The sequence below is a fragment of the Pezoporus flaviventris genome, unplaced genomic scaffold (assembly GCF_033815535.1).
Source record: "Pezoporus flaviventris isolate CSIRO_AGI_PZ_B2104156 unplaced genomic scaffold, CSIRO_AGI_Pfla_v1 ptg000001l, whole genome shotgun sequence".
In the NCBI taxonomy this organism is placed as follows: Eukaryota; Metazoa; Chordata; class Aves; order Psittaciformes; family Psittacidae; genus Pezoporus; species Pezoporus flaviventris.
Window position 1 is genome coordinate 54,687,790 of NW_026892549.1, and position 20,103 is coordinate 54,707,892.

Sequence of the window (20,103 nt, forward strand, 5' to 3'; positions counted from 1 at the left end):
CCAAAGTGCATGTCCTGTATCCTGAATTTTCCCCTCAGTCCTCAGGGTTTGTTGCAGAGTAGGTAAGAAAAGTTATCAGAAGGCTTGCTGAATGAGAAGGTGATGACTGGCAACCTTTTCCCCACTGGCTTTCAAGGGATGTCGGACATTTGCTTAGATTTCTTAGGGAAGTCCCCACTGCTGATCTTCATCAGATCTGCGCAGAAGCCAATTTTCTGTACTCTTTATGTCAAATATCCAGCTAGTGCTTCTTTCTGCTCTCCCAGAAGGCAAATGAAGCTGGCGGGACTGCTTGTGCTGAAAGTGAAATGTGCTTTCATACTCATTCAGTACTTGATGTGGTTTAATCATTGGACTTTAACCTGTAGAGCTTATGACTTTAGATAACAACCATGCAATGATTCATTAGTGTAAGCAGAACAACCCAAAAAGGTTATCAGTAACAATTTATCTTCCAAATTGTTTCAATTTCTCAATGTGCGCAGGTGTGGTACAACCCCGAAGGCTATCACAGCCTTCCAGCCTATCTCAACAGTTTGAACAACTTCATTCTTCGAGCTAACTTGCCAAAAAATGAGACTTCCAGATATGGTAAGTGTCCCTTTACATGAGCAGATAATTTCTCCCCTCTGGGGGGAATATCATGGTTCTTTGAAATTGATGACAGCACTCTCCTTGACTATGAGGCCATTTTTTTATTCCCAATTATGCAATTCCTTTAAAAACAGAATTCAAAAAATGAATAAATCACATATCTCATTTGTCTTTGTCAAAGGCTCAGGGGAGCTGGACAGGGAAGGACCCCAGCTCCTATGTAAAACACTTCCTTCATCCAGAAAATGCCAGTGGTTGCTATTTGATTTATTGCCTCTCATCATGGTACTGAAATAGCTTGTCTCTTGGAAGGTGCCATTAGTTATGCATGGAAAGGCTACTTTAGGTCATCTCTGGGGGTGGTTTAGGTTAGTGAATTTTAATATGTCACCCTTCTGCTGAGAGCAGCTCAGGATGTGTGGGCATGTGTATGTTTGTGTTTGGGGTTATCAGTTTCCTTATCTTCTCCTCAGTAATGTAATGCAGCAACCCAAATTCCTGCTGATAAACCAGGACACCCTGTCTTTCCACTTAAGAGTTTAGCCTATGTTAAGGGTGCAGCATGGGCACATAAGTCTATGTATGTATGCCTGTCTCTAGAGATGGGGGGGTGAAGGCAGAAGAGAAAGATTTATGTTGATGCCAATTTGAGAAACCTTATACAGATATTTATGGGATCCGACAAGAGCAGCAAAGTTTTCTTTGACAAATGGTGCCCTCCCAGCCATGTCCTGGTCATGCCTAGCACCCCTCACCTCAGAGGCCTGCTGTTCCAGGTGACAGTGAAATAGGTGATGGTGTCTCTTTGCTCATAAGACTGTTCCTCACTGGTGTGTCTGAATTGAACTATAATGAAAAAGGCATCTTGGTCTGAAGCTGAGTGTCATACCATGAATTAAAGAAACAGCAGAATGCTGATTACAAGTCAAAACAGCATGTCTCTTTCCACCTCCACATATTAATGCACTCAAACGCCCCTCGCAACAAGCTCAGCTGACAACAAGTGAAACCAGTGCCTTGTCCTCGCCACCATCCTAAAATGCCCACTAGCTCATGCCTTTTTGATTTGTATCATGCCCTCTGGGTCAGAAGATTTGAGCTCTTTGCTGTGCACTGCAAGGGCATATCACAAAGCTGCAGCCCCTGCCCAGGTGCAGAGTGAGAAGACCTGAGCCAGGCACTTCCAGCTGCAGGAACATCCAAGAGCACCTGAATTACTAAGCAGTGAAACTTCTTGCTGTGTCTCTGTATTCCCAACACATGCTGTAGTGAGAGGAAAGGCAAGAAGTTTGTATGAACAGTCCAAGTTTTCACAGGGAAAGTTTTATATCAGCAAAATAACAATTTTCAGTGGGAAAGAATAGCAACAGTTTTTATTCCATCTGTCCTACTGCCTATGTGTTGTTGAAAAGAAATGCTTAGTAGTAAATGACCAGACAGATAATTCCCCACTTCCCACTAATGATTGAAGCCATCGAATGGGAAAAATAAAATGCATGGATGAGGATAGCTCCCCTGGGGTAGAGTAAATCCAGTCTGAAATACAATTGAACAGACGTTCTGTGCGGTGTGTTCCTGATAGCTAAATCTATTTGTTGTTGTGACAAATAAATGACGGTTTAAGAACCATTGAAATGGCCAGATAAAAATACGTTGTCATTTCAGCAGTTTGAAAGAGGTGCCAGTCCCACTTTAGAGGTTTGACTTAGACTGCATAGATTTAAAAAGATAAAATAGAAAAAGCTTTTTACCGTGTCACTAAGCAAGTCATAATAGCTTTTGACTTTTGTATATCGTGCTTTCTCTTCTCTCAATCCCAACCAACAAAGAAGAGAAAGCATTGAAATGGAAATTTTGACTTCTGGCCTAAGCTTCAGTAAAGGAAAATGGCTTTATAGTGAAGTATTAACAGATTAGACAGATGGTATTTGTCTTTCTCTCTCTCTCTCTCTTTTAGAGAAGGGAAACATTTCCTGGCTGTTTGAGTGGCTTTATCAGCAGCCCAAGATTTTAATTCCATTTCTCTCACTGATGACAAGACTGAGGTGTGGGGTTTTTTTTCCCCTCCAAGATGTATTTCCTGTGAAACCTTCCCCTTCAAATCCATTTCCTCAGTATGCCATTTGTGCAGCAAAACCCTCAGTCTCCTCCTTTTTGGTCCCCACGTCAGAGTGCTCATTCTTAGGGAAAATATTCCAGAGGATTTCTTCCCTATATAACTGTGGAAAGTCAGGCACACGACCGTAGGATCTTAAGTTTTAGAGATGGCATGTTCAAGCACATCCCTCTGGATTTAATAGCAGCTAGAGGTCATCCCACGCGCCCTGAGAACTGCGGCGTTTCCTTAGGTGCCTAAATATGGATAGAGAACCTTGTGTTTTAGGCACATAAACATCTTAGCCTAAACCCTTTCTCAAGTGCTAGAGACCGAGGCAGAAATCTTCACTGGAGGATGGAACTGGCCCTTTAGAGCCCGCCACGTTCCATGTTTTGTTTCTATAGCACAAACCCATTTTTAAGGGATCCTTTTGGAAAACATCACATGGGGCTTCCAAATGTAGTAACTAGTTTTTTGCTAGTTCCTTTGGACATCTCAACAGATGCCTGTATTGAGAAAGACGTATGTCACAGGAAGGTAGTAGATGTGGAGGAAGGCAACAGGAATGATTTCTTTCTGATGATAAAAGAACAAATGAAGTGAGATCACCAAAGAGCAACTTTAAAATGAAACATATTCCTCAGTTTTGGATGTGTCAGTGTTGAAGAATCTAACCTAAAATACACAGACCTACAAGCAAGTGCCTGATTTCAGGTGTGGGAGTGCTCTACTGAAGCTATCAGCCAGATAGATGCAGAAACAGGACGTAGGGCTTGAATTTTAGATCTGCAGTGAAGTCATAGGAAAAAAAGAAGTATGCTGAAAATTTTGCCCAAGATCACACCAAGACGACAGAGCAAAACCCAACTTTTGATCTGCTTTTCTTCTCTACACAGTTTTAGGTGTTACCATATTATCAGGAACTGGTGAAGGAAACTTTAAGTACCCACATCTTCGATTTCTTTTCTTTTTGTTTTTGTAGGTATTTTCTTATCAGCTCACCCATATCCTGGAGGACAGAGTCAAGAACAAGTAATGTAAGAAGGTTTATGTGGCCTGAATTATTTAGCTTCTAAAGGAGCAAACCAGCTTCTTAGAAACTAAAAACCAGCTTAAACTACTGAATATCTTTTTCTAAATGGTGAAACTGCTGTCGTCCTTGTCTTCATTCCCTCTATGCATGAATATCATCCTGTTTGCCATCAGAGATGCTGATTCCTGCTAGGGTTTCTCTGCAGGATCCCACATGGATGTGGAGGTCACGGATAACGGCATCGCACATTTTTGTGCTTTGGCACAATATTAATAATTACATAATTTTCCTTTTGGCCTTTCCACTCAAGGCTCTGGAACACTGTTTTGACTCAGTGCTGTCAGTCCTTTTTGCTGGGCATAATTAACATCAGCTTTGCTTCTGAGCTTTAAACAATGCCTCTGCAATGACAGAAATCTGCCACTTGGACTCACATCTTTCTCCTCTTTCTCCTCAGGCTCAACAGCTTACTTGACATCATAGTTTCAATGTCTGTTTTGGTTGGTTACTCTATCACAACGGCAAGCTTTGTGCTCTACATGGTAAAAGAACATCAAACCAAAGCCAAACAATTGCAGCATATTTCAGGCATTGGGATGACAAGCTATTGGGTGACTAACTTCGTTTATGATCTGGTAAATAATTCACATTCCTAAATGCACCAAGAGTAGCATTACTTAGCAGGGAAAAAGAAAAAAAAGTGCTTTATTTAAAGTTAGTTGCCTAGACTTCTTAATATTATTACTACCGAGAGTGTTATGTAGTAATTGTTCTCCAAGGCACTGAAGACTATTAAATGTGAACCGCAACACTGGATTTTGCTAAGTGAAGGCATTCCTTCTCTCTGGAGTGTATGCAAAACGCTCAGCACATTTATATGAGAGCAACACACCACAGGCCAGAGCTTGATTTCAATTTTAACATGCAAGCAGCGAGCTGCTTTTCAGTTAGCTGGCGGGGCTGGATTAGTTGTCATGCAGACTTTACACATCTCAGTAAGGCTTTGGGGCTTGAGGCTACAGCCATTCTGGAAACCCTGGGAGTACAGGGTGTGACATTTCACAGCTGACACTCTCCTGTTGGGCAAAAATCCATTGCTGGGTTGAATGCTCTCTTTAAGATTATGTATTTAAAGGGTTTAAAGTCAAGGAAAGCTACCAATGCAGCTATATGCTTTTGAAGACCTGAGCAAATTCCTTTCTATGGTGCTGCACTGTGCTGCATAGATTTACCACCTTGTTTCTACAGACAGTTGAGCTTTCCAGCACTGTGCTGCATTACATCCATAGGCATGCCCTTGTTCTCCCTGAAGTTAAGTTTCTTTATGGTAAAGAGCATTAATAGCACTGCTGGAAAGCATCACTGGGCTAAGAGGGTAAATATGCACAGTCTGTAGACTATAGTGCTTTGTGTCTTATGAATTACCTTCGGTGCACAATGTTAAAGCCTCACATAAGGATCTGCAAGTATAGACTATCTCTGCTCATGAGCTCTGGCATTGCCAGGTATGCTGTAATGGTGATCAGCTCTACATATCTGACACATTTCTATTGATGCAGTTCTGCAAGTGCCTAAAATCCTGGTGATATCATCAGTTCCTAAAAATATGAAATTTTCAGGGGCGTTTGGGTGACCAGCCCCCTTTGATGCAGTGAGGGCTAAGGGCTGAAATCCCTCGGGGAATATGAGCCTTGAATCTTTCTGCAGAGCACAGCTTAAGCATCTAGGTGTATGGTAATACCGATGCACACTAACAATGCAGGCAGATACAGTGCTCACCACTAAGTAGCCTAAACTGCCTGCTTATAGGAGCTGCTTTGATAAGGCAACAGCACAAATATCTCCTGCCTTGCACAGAGGGCTTGAAAAGGCTCTGAAGACAGTGTGGCTGCAGCCTGGCTTTGCAGAGCAAGGACGAGGATGAGGCAGGCCTGTGTGTGCTCAGCACTGCATATTTGTAGATCAGCCTGTGGAAGAATCCCCAGAGCCCCAACCACAATCAGTATTCAGTGGCCTGAAACTAATCCAGTGCTCTTGGCAGCTTGATATTTTGCGGTGAATCCCTGCCAGTAAATTCTGTTAAATCCCAAGGCTGGGGAACAGAGGAATCTCTCAAGGCAGACGTTTGGTGGGTCCCTGGCTTGACTCAACATTAGAAAGACTAGATTTAAATGGCACAGTGAAGAGGTCTGACTGCAAGGCTAACAGAAACCCCAAAGGGGTATTCTTCATTTGCAACCTTTGTTTAGGCACTTTCTGCCCACAGCCCTGACTGTTAAATCTCAGCCTGTGCAAACTAGTTTTGTGAGAATTCATTTGCAAGACTCCCAAAAGCTTCAGGAGGACTGAAACCCCACCTGCATTTGGTTTCCCCCTCAGAAAAGACAAGCCACGCTTGTGGGAGCAGGTTCAGACCTGGCACTGTTGCTTCTGCATAGTTCTAAGAAAATGTTTAAAAACTGTCATCCTGATAACATCCTTTTAATATCATTTTGCAGGTACTTTTTATGATCCCTATTGGACTCTCAATCGGAGTTATTTCATCCTTCCAGATACCAGCTTTCTGCAACAACAGTAACTTACTGGCAGTATTTCTGCTGCTCTTACTGTTTGGGTGAGTGTGGAGCTTAGTTACTTTGATATCATTGCACAGAGTGAGGAACTGGGTATTGCAGGCTGCTGCAATTTTAGATCCAAGGGAGGAATATGTGGGCTTTTTTCTTCAGTGTGCACTTTACACATGGTGACTAGCTGCTCCTTTCAGGAGCAGTGAGCTAAACTACTATTGTCATGCCTGCTTTATTCAAAGCAAACTCTAGGGGAAGGTATGTAAATATACAGGGTCACAGTGACAGGCCAAGCTGTAAGCAGATGCTTACTGAACTCTTGAAAAGTTCAAGATAATAGAAGCATTTCAAAATCAGAGGGAGAAAATCAAATCAGCACCACAATTTGCGGAAACCTGGCAAAGCTGTCTCCCTGGCTTTGAGTCCTCTAGGCCCAGTCTGCTTTCAGTCAGGGCTCCATGTTCAAAGTATCTATCATAAGCTTCTCCATATTCTAACAGATACAAAGCCATTTGCCCTTCTTTAAGTTCCTTTTGTAAGTTATGTAGGTTAGTCATGTGCTAGAACAGAACTAGTACACTGTCTGATGTATTTAGTTGTTTTCTTTCGATTACTGTAGCATTCTCTGCACTGTTGGCAATTTATAGATACTCAACGTTCTCATGGATGTACCTGCTGGCTGGGTTTTTCAAAGAAACGGGCATGGCCTTTATCGTTTATGTCTGCGTCAACTTGTTCTTTGGCATCAACACCATTATCACTCACTCAGTTGTATTTCTGATCTCCCAGGAAAAGGCCACGGACCAGGTAGGAGCCATACTAATACTCAACCCTTGGTAAAGCAACAGGAGGCTCTTGTTGAGTTTGGTGGCTTTGATCATGTGTGTAGTATCTAGTTGGTTTCCAGATATCTGAGGTAGACCAAAGAGAGGATACTAGTCGCAGGACTTAATGGGGCTCCCTAAAGACAGGACATGTCTCAAATATGAATCTTGTTTGTGTATAAATCTGCACTCCTTGCAAAGGAGACGATGGTGACAGAGGGAAGAATACAGAAAAAGAGGCAGAAAACTGCCTGTGCAGAGGAAAGCAGGAGGTGCATGTAAATGTTTGATAACCAGAGAACACTTTGGGTTGGAAGTGACCTTAAAGCTCATCCAGTTCCAACCCCCTGCCATGGGCAGGGACGCCTTCCACTAGAGCAGGTTGCTCCAAGCCCCTGTGTCCAACCTGGCCTGGAATGCTGCCAGGGATGGGGCAGCCACAGCTTCTCTGGGCACCCTGTGCCAGCACCTCAGCACCCTCACAGGGAAGATCTTCTTGCAGCACTAACTGTGGAGAGTAACAACTAGATGTCATGGCCCTGAGTCTGACATGCTGCATTAAGCCCACCACTAGCTGTCTGTCATCTAGATCTGTAATGCAATCATCTTCTCCCTGCAAGGATGACAAATGACTCTGAGGCAGTGATGATTCCCTCAAGTAAAGCCTTCTTTTAAACTGAGATACCCCTGGGAATCACTGTGATACAATGTACACCTTACATTTAGAGTTTTTTTTTATGAAGGGCAGTCACCTCATAAAACAATAGCTGAGTTGATTTTCCTCTCTAGCTGGACAGTGCTTCTTCAGCAACCTTCTGGATTTCAGGCATGTGCAATTCTGCTCATCTTTTAGCCCTCTGTGCCTCAGTGGCAGGGAGTCAGTTTCTTTCCATGCTAATTTACTGCCTCTTCTCTTTGCTGTGCAAGCTAATGCTTTCTTCTGCTAGAAACACACCAAATCTCTGTGTACGAGGGTTCATAAGTGTGAGGCTGTGCACTGGGCTGTTTTGCCATTAATCAGCTAGAAAAGCCCTTCTATGTCTATGAAAGACAAATCACAGATCTTGTGTTTTATGGAGATGCTTGTCCAAGGGAAGCAGCTAGGACAGTGCTCCAGGGGAGTAGGCTGCTACGGCAGCTGTTTAGTTTTTGGAGGCACAGGGCAGCTCAGTGGCAGGATTCATCTCTGGTTAATGGGTGGATATGGGGCTGCTGCATGCATAGGGTGAGCAGCTGGAGCAGCAGTGAGGGAGTCTGCAGGGAACTGGCTGCTGTTTACTATGGGTGATCACAACCTCAGGGCTGCCTGTTGACTTTTCTGACCTTGTGCCTGTGAAACGAGCTGTCTCCAGAGCTCTTTGCTCTCAATTTATCTCTGCTCTGAGACACAAGCAAATCCCAGTGTAATTGTTACACTTCAATCCCACGGTAAAACCTATGAATTTATTCCAAGAATAAAAGCAGTGACTGACTGTGCGGCTTTTTGTTGTTGTTTTCAGGGCTTGCATGATCTTGCTGAAAACTTGAGGCATGCGTTCCTGCTGTTCCCACAATTTTGTTTCGGCTATGGCTTGATTGAACTGTCACAGGATCAGGCACTGCTAGGCTTCTTAAAAGCCTATGGAGTAGACTACCCTGACAAAACCTTTGAGCTGGACAAGACCACATCCAAGCTGTTTGCCATGTTTATCCAGGGCACTGTGTTTTTTGCCATTCGTCTTACAGTCCATGACAGGATGATTCAGAGGCTCTGGAACAACATACTAGAGTAAGTAACATCTGGAGCCTTGAAATGAAAACAGACCAAGCCAGCGCTCAGTGGTTTAATTCTGGGCTCTCACACCATCATTGTCAATTACAAAGCCCATAAATTTCCAAGACATTTTGCAAACATGGAGCAAGTTTTCTCTGGCAGCAGTCCCATCACCTACAGTAATTAGTGTATTAACTAATAGAGGTGTAGGTTACTGGAGTCTCTTGGTAGTCCTTCCTGGCTTAGACTACAGCCCTTGCTTCAGGGCTCTGGCTTTGGTGGGCAGATGTTCTGATGGGGAAGAGAGGCAAACATTTGGTATGTCCCTGGCTTGGCTCAACATTAGGCACTTTCTACCCACAGTCCTGAATGTTGAGGCTTAGCCTGTTCTAAGTGGCTTTGTGGGAATTCCTTTGCAAGATTCCCAAAAGCCTCAAGAGGACTGAGACCACCTCCTGCATTTGGTTTCCCTTAGGAAAGCCAAGCTGCACTTGTGGGAGCAGATTCAGACCTGGAGTTGTGTAGGAGCAGTCAGTCCATTGACAACCAGCTCTGTTAGAACCTCCCTGTCCCCTCTGGCTTGGGTGCACACAGGCAGGAGTGAAAACAGTCTTGTCACCTGCATTGAGTGTGTCCATGAGGCAGGGCCTGCTCCATCCAGAGTATTTGCTGAGAAAGAGAAAAAAAGTGGGATGAAAATGAATTCTGGTGGTTTTAATCCCCTCGATGGAGCACATACCAAGAGAGAATAGAAACTGCCTGCATGTCTGAGTATTTTTTTACATGCTCTAGGATCTCACAGGACCTTAGTATCTATCCCAGGCACATAGGCCCACTGCTGTCTGCTTGCAGAGGGTAAGGTCCCATCTCTTCCCTTCCCATAGGTTCCTGTTTGACAGAGTACATGGCAAAGCATCACTTCTGCCACCTGCAGCGGAAGAGGACGGGGATGTCCAGGCAGAGAGGAACCGGGTGGAGTCTGGCAAAGCTGACTTTGATGTGGTGCAGCTCCAGAACCTCACAAAGATCTACCACCTTCCTCACAAGCGCATCACGGCTGTGAAAAACATCAGCCTTGGCATTCCTGCTGGGGAGGTAAGCAAGGGGAAAAGGCTGCTTGCATCTTCCACCCTGGGGAGGGAAACTGGAACACATCCACAGTCCCATAGTCATCTTCTGACCTTGTCCTTGCTGCTGTCCCAGCACAACTATAATGGTTTGTTCTGCTCTGACCTCTTCCTTCTTCATGGATTCTTGGGGTTACTGTAGTGCTGAAAGGGTCCTGGTGACTTTGGGACACGGGTAACAGTATGAAGGCCCTAGAAAGACAAAAAATGGGTGGGATAGTGATAGAGCTGTATTCAGAGGAAAGTGTCTGCTTGCTGTTTGCACAGCACCTAACACAGCCTGGGGCGTCACTGGGAATTAGCATATGGTAAATGAAGGCAGCAGAATTTGTCCAGGTGCAATTATTCATCTAAACTGCATGTGAGACAGTGAGTCAGGGTTATCTGCTTGTATTTTCCCATCAGGGAAAGACAAATCACTTCAGCTGAACACCCATTTCCATGAATCAGGACTTTAAGGAAAAAACATTCTTTGGCCATGTCAGTGCAGTTCCGACTCATGAGAAAAGAAGGAAGCACACAGAGCACTTTTGAGATCCAGAGGAAAGTGGAGACCAGATTCTACCTCAGGCTGTTGTTGGGAAGCTTGGAATTAATCCTTGGTACCTGATTTCATTTAATTATATGGATCCCACTGAGATGAAAGGACACAGGATGCTGGGCAGGAGGACAGCCGTAGAGACTGTGGTGCTCATCTTTCTGGCAGAGGATTTTTTCTTTCTTGCAAAAGTCACCCTGATGCTGGTGGGGTTTAGGGTGCCAATCCCCATGTGTCAATCAGAGGCTGCGGCCCTGCACTGCAGACTGTGCACAGATACTGTCTCTGCATGGACCCCAAGGTGGGGAAGAGCCTTGGATAGATGCTGTGCATCTGCAGTGAGCCCAGCACATGAGGGTTTTCATATCACAGTATCACAGTATGTTAGAGATTGGAAGGGACCTCGAAAGATCATCTAGTCCAATCCCCCTGCCAGAGCAGGAACACCTAGATAATGTTACACAGGAATGTGTCCAGGCAGGTTTTGAACGTCTCCAGGGAAGGAGACTCCACAACCTCCCTGGGCAGCCTGTTCCAGTGTTCCGTCACCCTCACTGAGAAGAAGTTTCTTCTCAAGTTTAAGTGGAACCTCTTGTGTTCCAGTTTGTACCCATTACCCCTTGTCCTATCATTGTTTGCCACGGAGTAGAGCCTGGCTCCATCCTCGTGACACTCCCCCTTTATATATTTATAGACACTTATAAGGTCACCCCTCAGTCTCCTCTTCTCTAAACTATAGAGACCCAGCTCCCTCAGTCTTTCCTCATAAGGGAGATGCTCCACTCCCTTCATCACCTTCATTGCCCTGCGCTGGACTCTCTCCAGCAGGTCCCTGTCCTTCTTGAACTGAGGGGCCCAGAACTGGACACAATATTCCAGATGGGATCTCACCAGGGCAGAGTAGAGGGGAAGGAGGACCTCTCTCGACCTACTAACCACCCCCCTTCTAATACACCCCAGGATGCCATTGGCCTTCTTAGCCACAAGGGCACAGTGTTGGCTCATGGTCATCCTGTCGTCCACTAGGACCCCCAGGTCCCTCTCCCCTACACTGCTCTCTAACAGGTCGTTTCCCAACCTATACTGGAACCTGGGGTTGTTCCTGCCCAGATGCAGGACTCTACACTTTCCCTTGTTATACTTCATCAAGTTATTCCCTGCCCAACTCTCCAGCCTGTCCAGGTCTCGCTGGATGGCAGCACAGACTTCTGGCATGTCAGCCACTCCTCCCAGCTTAGTGTCATCAGCAAACTTGCTGATAGTACACTCAATTCCCTCATCTAAATCATTGATGAATATATTAAATAATACCGGTCCCAGTACTGACCCTTGAGGCACTCCACTAGTTACAGGCCTCCAACTAGACTCAGCCCCACAGACTACAACTCTCTGGCTTCTCTCCTTCAGCCAGTTCGCAGTCCACCTCACTACCTGATCATCCAGTCCACACTTCCTCAATTTAGCTGTGAGGATGCTGTTGGGAGACTGTGTCAAATGCTTTGCTGGAGTCAAGGGAGACCACATCCACTGCTCTGCCATCATCCATCCACCGTGTTATTTCCTCATAAAAGGCTAAGAGATTGGTCAAGCATGATTTCCCCTTGGTGAAGCCATGTTGACTGCCCCTCATAACCCTCTTATCCTTGATATGCCTTAAGATGGCACCAAGGATAAGGTGTTCCATCACTTTCCCAGGGATGGAGGTGAGGCTGACTGGTCTGTAGTTACCTGGGTCCTCCTTCTTGCCCTTTTTGAAGACTGGAGTGACATTTGCTTTCCTCCAGTCCTCGGGCACCTCTCCCGTTTCCCAAGACTTGGTAAAGATGATGGAGAGCGGTCTAGCAATGACTTCCGCCAGTTCCCTCAGCACCCGCGGGTGCATCCCATCTGGACCCATGGATTTATGGATGTCCAGATTGCTCAACTGATCTCTAACCCATTCCTCATCGACTAAGGCAAACCGCTCCGTCGACCTGACTTCATCTAAGGTCTCAGGGGTACAGGGCTCTTCAGGACTGCCTGCAGCAGAGTAGACAGAGACAAAGAAGGCATCCAGTAACTCTGCCATCTCTGTATCTTCTGTCACCAGGGCACCCATCCCGTTCATCAGTGGGCCTACATTGCCTCTGGTGTTAGTTTTGTCTGCCATGTATTTGAAAAAGCTCTTTTTGCTGTCCTTGACCCTTCTCGCCAGGTTTAATTCTAAGGAGGCCTTAGTCCTCCTAGCTGTCTTCCTACATTCTCTAGTAGCAGCCTTATATTCCTCCCAAGTGGCCAGCCCCTCCTTCCATGACCTGTAAACTCTCCTCTTCCACTTGAGCATACCCAGCCATTCCCTATTTAGCCACGCAGGTCTCTTGGCCCTCTTCCTTGACTTCCTATGTGTCAGGATGCTCCGATCTTGAGCACGGAAAAAGCAATCCTTGAATGTCAACCAACTATCTTGGGCCCCTTTACCTTCAAGCAGCCTTGCCCATGGGATTTCCCCTAGCAATTGCTTGAAAAAGCCAAAGTTTGCCCTGCTAAAGTCCAGGGTTGCAATTCTACTTGCTATTCTACTGGTTCTACCACACAAGATCCTGAACTCCACCATCTTGTGGTCGCTGCAACCAAGGCAGCCCTCAACCCTTACTGCTTCAACCAGACCCTCCTTGTTAGTGAGGATGAGATTCAGCAGCGCTCCTCTCCTGGTCGGCTCATCCACCATTTGCAGGAGGAAGTTATCATCCATACACTGGAGGAACCTCCTGGACCGTGGCTGGGTTGCCGAGTGGTCCTTCCAGCAAACATCAGGGAAGTTAAAATCCCCCACGACGACCACGGCCTGTGACTGTGAGGCCGCTCTCAGCTGCCTGTAGAAGGCCTCGTCAACTTCCTCACCCTGATCTGGTGGTCTGTAACAGACACCTACAACAGTGTCCCCCCTGCCAGCCTGCCCCTTAATTCTCACCCACAGACTCTCAACTCGCTCGTCATCTGTCCCCGGACAGAGCTCGGTGCATTGTAGTTGCTCCCGTACATAAAGAGCAACCCCACCACCCCACCTGGCTGGCCTGTCTTTTCTGAAAAGGACGTAGCCCTCCATGACTATATTCCAGTCATGTGAGCTGTCCCACCACGTCTCTGTAATTGCCACCAGATCATAGTCTCCTGACTTAACATAGGTTTCCAACTCCTCCTGCTTATTTCCCATGCTGCGCGCATTGGTGTACAGACATTCCAGGGAGCGAGCTGAGCACACCAATTTCACCCTATCATCTGGTCTGTACTAATGACATGAAAATAACAGTAATTATCAGCACAATGGTGATTGCTTATGCAGCACACAACTGTATATCTCCAACCTTAGCAATAAAACATAGATTTTCACATGAGAAACTGAACTGCACTACAGGAAGCTAGTTCTTAATCTTATTAATGTAGTGCATTAGGGAGATTATTTGATAAAAATCTTGTGTTGCATTAAGGTTTTATGAATGTCAGCACAAACCTCACTCACCTCATTCCTATGAATAGCTCTGTTCCTGTCAATGGAAGGCTTTGCACAAATGAGATGATGAGGATTGGCCTGTTGGATGAGCTCGCTGCAGAAATGTATCTTGCAGTGAAAGGAATGACTCTCTTAGAGATACATCTGTGATTCTTCACCATATTAAACAATCGGTCCTAATGTAAGCTGCAGTATACTGCACCACAACCAATCTCCATTATAACATTCATGCGCTCTGGGTACCTCTACCTCTCCTGCAGTTCATCTTGCTCCAGGGTCCAGGGTAAAGAAGAGACAATATGCACTGAGCACTCATCTCAGAGCAGTATTTCTGCATTATAAATACAGTGTGGTTTCATTTCTACTTTTCTCTCCCTTATCCCAGTGCTTTGGCTTGCTTGGTGTGAATGGAGCTGGCAAGACAACCATCTTTAAGATGCTGACAGGTGATATTGGAGCATCCAGTGGAAGGTTGCGGGTCCAGGATCATTCTGGGTACGGAGGATGTGGTTTCTGGGGAAGGCGTGTGATCCAGTTTTTAAGGCTGGATGGCGAAAGAAAAGAAATGTAGAAGTCTGAAACAAAACATTCAAAACAGAGCACAAATAAATAATGCAGGGAATTTCATTCTTTGAAGATGGTGTGGTTGCTTCCCTCGGGGTCTGCATTTGGCTGTTGTACCTCTGCTGTTCTCAGTGGTGTTTCTTCCACTTCATTCCATTGCAAATGGGATCCGACTCAGATCCTCAGCTGAGTGTGATCCCACTTCTGAGCTAGTATCTGGAGACCAGTAGGACTTCATCTCAAAATGCTCTTCAACAGGAGTAGAATTGGTGGTAGCTGTGCCATCTGAAGTGCTGGTAATTGGAGAGCTACGTACTAGAAATCATGTCTAACAGACATCACAAGCCTAATTCTTCCTTTGTGGAAGTGAGGGCCTAAAAGTTGAAGGTCTGCAAATTCATAGCATTTTCCTTCAAGGGTTAGGGAAGGGAGTAGGAAGCAGAATAAACAGGTTTTCTCTCTCCTGTCTGATTCTAGAGTGCATTGGCAATTCAGTGTGTTTAAAATGACTTGCCTATTTTCTTACACAGGTCCTTGAATGACATTAGTGAGGCACACTGGTCACTCTTTGGCTACTGTCCTCAAGAAGATGCCTTGGATGACTTGCTGACTGTGGAAGAACACATGTATTACTATGCTAGGCTCCATGGCATCCCAGAGAGAGATATCAAAGGAGTGAGTAACACTGGGGATTGACTTAAAGCATTTTCCAGTTATTGAGAACTTTTACATTGATTTAATTAGTCTTTCAGTAAACAGATATGAATGTGGTAATTTATGGCTGGACACTGGTGTGAAAGCAGTACTCTTGCTCCCATAGGTTGTACTCCAGCTTCTCCACCGGCTGAATCTGATGCCCTACAAAGACAGAGTCACCTCTATGTGCAGTTATGGCACCAACAGAAAATTGTCAACTGCTCTGGCTCTCATTGGGAATCCATCAATTTTGCTGCTGGTGAGAAATTGTGTCTTGTTGAAGGAAGGATGAGCAGATTTTTGGGCTGGCAGGGCTAGTCTTTGACAGTCTAGCAAAACCTCCGTGGGCACAGATGCTGCAAGGGCTGGCTCAGCTCTGCTCTACAGACAGGCTGAGAGAGCTGGGCTGATTCAGCCTGCAGAAGAGAAGGCGCCAGGGAGACCTTAGAGCAGCTCCAGTGCCTAAAGGGGCTACAAGAAACCTGGAGAGGGGATTTGGACAGGGGACTGTAGGGACAGGACAAGGGGAATGGCTTTAACCTGCCAGAACAGGGGAGATTGAGATGAGCTCTTAGGCAGAAGCTCTTCCCTGTGAGGGTGCTGAGGTGCTGACACGGGGTGCCCAAAGAAGCTGTGGCTGCCCCATCCCTGGCAGTGTTCAAGGCCAGGTTGGATACAGGGGCTTGGAGCAACCTGCTCTAGTGGAAGGTGTCCCTGCCTGTGGCAGGGGGTTGGAGCTTCATAAGCTTTAAGGTCACTTCCAACCCAAACCATTCTATGATTCTATGACGCAGTCAAATGCATAATGCAATTGAAGGTAATCCTTCTCCCAGATCTGTACCAGTGTACTAGCAAATATAATCCTAATGATGAATCTCAGAAGACCACAAGTGTTAGGAAGATCAGATTTTGAGTGCAAATTTATATTCAGCCCTGTCTTTCCCAATAGGATGAACCAAGCTCTGGAATGGATCCAAATGCTAAACGCCACCTTTGGAAAATCATCAGTGAGGAAGTGCAGAACAAATGCTCTGTGATACTCACATCCCACAGGTAGGGCTGGTTTGGCTCTGCCTCCAGTTTCAGTGTCTGCAGAAGGTATGGAGAGACCCCTCCTTCATGCTCCCCACTGATTTCAGGGCACCAAGATCTTACAGGTTTGGGGGTTTGATGTGGCTGAATGTGGGTGCCCACAGAGACCCACAACACTTTAGTGGGTAATGTTCTCTGGTCACTAAAATAACTGGTTTTTATACCTTCTCAATGACTGATTAGAATTTCTTGGTTGTTTTTCCAGCATGGAAGAATGTGAAGCCCTCTGTACCAGGCTGGCTATTATGGTGAATGGCAGTTTTCAGTGCATTGGCTCTCTGCAGCATATCAAGAGCAGGTCAGCAAAATGCACCTATTTCACTTGCACTGAACAGCAAATAGTTACTGACTGCCAGCTTTGAGGCTCAGAACATGAGCCTTCTGTTAACAGGGCATCAAAAGAACATAATTTTCTGGTTAAAGTTTCTTTCTACACCATAGAAATTCTGTGTTAACTAATGCACTTTCTACTAACTCACAGCTTTTCTTCCCAGACATGTGCTCCCCAAAGTAATCTGTTCACTCCTGAAAATGTAAAATACATGTTAAGGTTGAGCTTCAATTTTATTAGTTATCACAATAGCTCAGCTTCTTACTATGTTTCTCTCCAGGTTAACAACCCTGGCCCCATTCAAGCTGCACTCGGCCTGCATTTGATTTCCCTAAGGAGGCTGTGTAGCACTCTCAAAGGATTTTCTGTTTCTCTTTTCTACTGTGTTAATTGTGATTTTCTCTTTCCCCTAGGTTTGGAAGAGGATTCACTGTGAAGATGCACTTAAACAGCAACACAGTTTGCACTGAGATGTTGACAGAGTTCATGAAGTCGCACTTTCCAAATACCTGCCTGAAGGTAAACAGGACAAATGCTCTTAGGAGAGGTCCTCTCCATCCCTTAAAATTAACCAAGAGCACCTTGCAAGATAGTAATCTTGTAACATACTGTGCACATAGATTCATGCTCTCAAGAGTAAGATACTCATATACACACACTTGCCAGTGCTATCAGAAGCATTGTTCAGGGGCTGGAGCACCCAAGTTCCTTGGTGGCTTAAATAACTTGAGCCATACAGCTGCAGTGATCCTATAAAGCAGCTCTGCCTCAGGAATGGTCTCACTGAAGCCTGGTCTGCATGGAGACCCACTTCATATTCAGTGGATAATGAGATTGTTGAGTGCTGCCAGTAATTGGGTAACTGTGAAACCAGAGTAACCAAGTCACAAGTCCCATCCGTTGTCCGTAACCCAGACTTCTAGCTGGAAAATGCTATGGCTACCCTCAGGCTTCCAGCGCTGGGGCTTAGTTATCATCTTCCAGCCACAAACAACACAAAAACTCCCAATGAAGAAACACTGGTCAATACTGGACAACAATATTCTTCAACTTTGGGAGCCAGAAGGAGAGAACACACCCTCTGCCCCTTCATTCTCCCATGGTTAGCTCCTCTTTGCTTGTATCAGCCAGCCAGCCATCAGATCTGTTTGGGTGCAACCTCTTAACTTGACCCGACCACTCCTGTTCCCACAGGATCGGCATTTCAACATGGTGGAGTATCACGTTCCAGTCTCTGCAGGAGGGGTAGCTAATATATTTGATCTCCTGGAAGCCAGCAAAGAGGCCTTCAATATCAGGCACTTCTCAGTGAGTCAAACAACATTAGAAGAGGTAAGGAATTAAAGATGTGTGGCCATCCATTTAAAACTGTTAACAGGGGAGCAGACTGATGGTTACACATAATGGACTGCTGCACACAATAGACTATATTTTGAAAGGGATTTCCATCTATATTGCTCCTGAGGATATTTAATCAGTACTACTGTCTCCAGATACCTGTGCTGGCACTACGAATACACACATAAAAAGCTGCCTGCAGCATACAGGATCTGTTCTTCCCTCTGTCACTACTGGTTTCAACATCCTTGTGGGTGTGGATGAAAGGCAGGATTAGGGACCACTCCTGAGTCCAGTGCTAGGCTTTCCATCGGCCCTGGAAATTTGCTTGATTTCACTCTTTCTTGTATTTGGGTTGTAAGTTCATTTAGCATTACTCCAAACAGCTTTGTGGTTAAGTTCCTTCCAATTTCTCTTGCAAAAACATTCCCACTAGCCTAAAAATCTTGCAGGAAACAACGGATGCTGTAAGGACTATCCAGAATAAATCATCCTGTTGAGTATCAGCACCTGATATTTTAGGTCTGTCCCAGAGAGAGGAGCAAAACTGCAGACCTATAATCCTACAAATGGTTAAACAGAGATCCTCAGTATTGTTTTAGTAAGGGGCAGTGGCTATGAGAAACAGGCAGGCACAGCACAGGAAGCCCCAGTCATGTTCTGTGGGAGGACAGTCTGGTATATGCAAATGTGATGGCAGGTAGTGTTCTAGTGCGAGTGTTTTATGTATTCATTAGATACTGTTCAAACAAAGACTGCTAGTTGTGATTATACATACCTTTCTATATCATATGCAGTTGTGCTTGCATGGATGTCAATTATATAGAGACACATGCTTTTATAAAGTAATAATGTAGCTGTATTACACTGTGATCAAAAGGAGCCACCTCACAGGTATTACCTCACTCGTACTGGTGAAACATGAGCTTCAGGACAGAGTTTTTGTGCAGGAATGTCTCCCTTCACATCCCAGGTGTCTGTTTGGCACTACAGGAGCATGCAGCCATTTCTTTACATTAGCCCATAAAAGCCTAACATTTGCAATCCTCAAATCCAGTGTGAATCCATTCCTGGCCATGCTCTCCCTTGGCTCACAGTCCAATTTATATTCATCCCTACTATAAGTTCTTTGTGGTGTCACATACTGAATGTTTTCCTTTAAACTTGTAGGTTTTCATCAACTTTGCTAAAGATCAAGCGGATCCTGACAGTGTGGATGCAGGTCCTGATGTGAGAGTGGGCAGCTCTGACACAAGTAGCCAAAATAGCACCATAAGCTCCATCTACTGAAGGGACTCAACCACAGGGTATCATAGAAGCTGGGGAAAAGACCTGACTTGTGGTTCTTCCAGCCCTGTTCTCTATGATTCTGGGATGGTGGGGTTAAAAAGTCCCATTTTCTTAAAGTACTACTTCTTTTTGATATGCACTTATTTTGTTACTAGGAACATGGTAGGCATTTAAGACTGGCATTTGGTTACAAATCAGATTGGTCTTTCCACTGGTTCTTTCTCCCTTCTCCCAGTTCCTGTTTTATGATCACTGCAATGCCTGTGAGGAGTTAGTTGACATCACCTGCTGCTCATGGCATGGAGCAGGGAAGCTGTCAGCACTGTGGGGTGTTTGACAGTAGAGCAGCCCCCATGTCTGAAAGCCCACAATCCACTTGTTGCTCAGCAACATACTTCCTTGGTGACCATGAGCAAGTGGGTAAGTTTTGACAGGTTCCCCACTGGTGAAACAGGGTTCACGGCCTTGCCCCACCTCACAGGGGTGTTGTGAGGACATAGGTGTTATGTATTGAGTCGCATGTGCAGTTGGTGGGGGCCATCTTTGGTAATGACATAAAGCTTATCTGTATGTGTGGGTTATGTCAATACAAATAGAGTTATTTTAAAAGTCAGCACTTCCAGTGGTTTTATTTTGGTCCTGTAGTTTATTCCAGCTCTGTGTAACTCCTCAAGCAAGTGCTGCAGTCCCAGGCAGTTCCTTGCTCTTGGTACCTAATGGCAGATCATGCCACCAACCAGCACCTTTTTCCTTTTGGCTGGTGTCCAT

The 20,103-nt window shown here is 45.2% G+C and overlaps 1 protein-coding gene across 1 annotated transcript in view; it reads left to right on the plus strand.

Moving 5' to 3' along the window:
• ABCA12 (ATP binding cassette subfamily A member 12) overlaps positions 1–19,628 on the plus strand; it is a 90,151-nt gene extending 70,523 nt beyond the window's left edge. Inside the window, exons 40-54 of the mRNA XM_061454449.1 lie at positions 486–591; positions 3,675–3,729; positions 4,183–4,360; positions 6,224–6,339; positions 6,940–7,099; positions 8,616–8,884; positions 9,754–9,964; positions 14,410–14,519; positions 15,119–15,263; positions 15,409–15,543; positions 16,234–16,337; positions 16,582–16,674; positions 17,121–17,226; positions 17,902–18,039; positions 19,216–19,628. Of these exons, the coding sequence (XP_061310433.1) occupies positions 486–591; positions 3,675–3,729; positions 4,183–4,360; positions 6,224–6,339; positions 6,940–7,099; positions 8,616–8,884; positions 9,754–9,964; positions 14,410–14,519; positions 15,119–15,263; positions 15,409–15,543; positions 16,234–16,337; positions 16,582–16,674; positions 17,121–17,226; positions 17,902–18,039; positions 19,216–19,335 (2,046 nt within the window). The 3' untranslated portion in view covers positions 19,336–19,628. The remainder of the gene's footprint in view (positions 1–485; positions 592–3,674; positions 3,730–4,182; positions 4,361–6,223; positions 6,340–6,939; positions 7,100–8,615; positions 8,885–9,753; positions 9,965–14,409; positions 14,520–15,118; positions 15,264–15,408; positions 15,544–16,233; positions 16,338–16,581; positions 16,675–17,120; positions 17,227–17,901; positions 18,040–19,215) is intronic.
• The last annotated feature ends 475 nt before the right edge of the window (positions 19,629–20,103 follow it).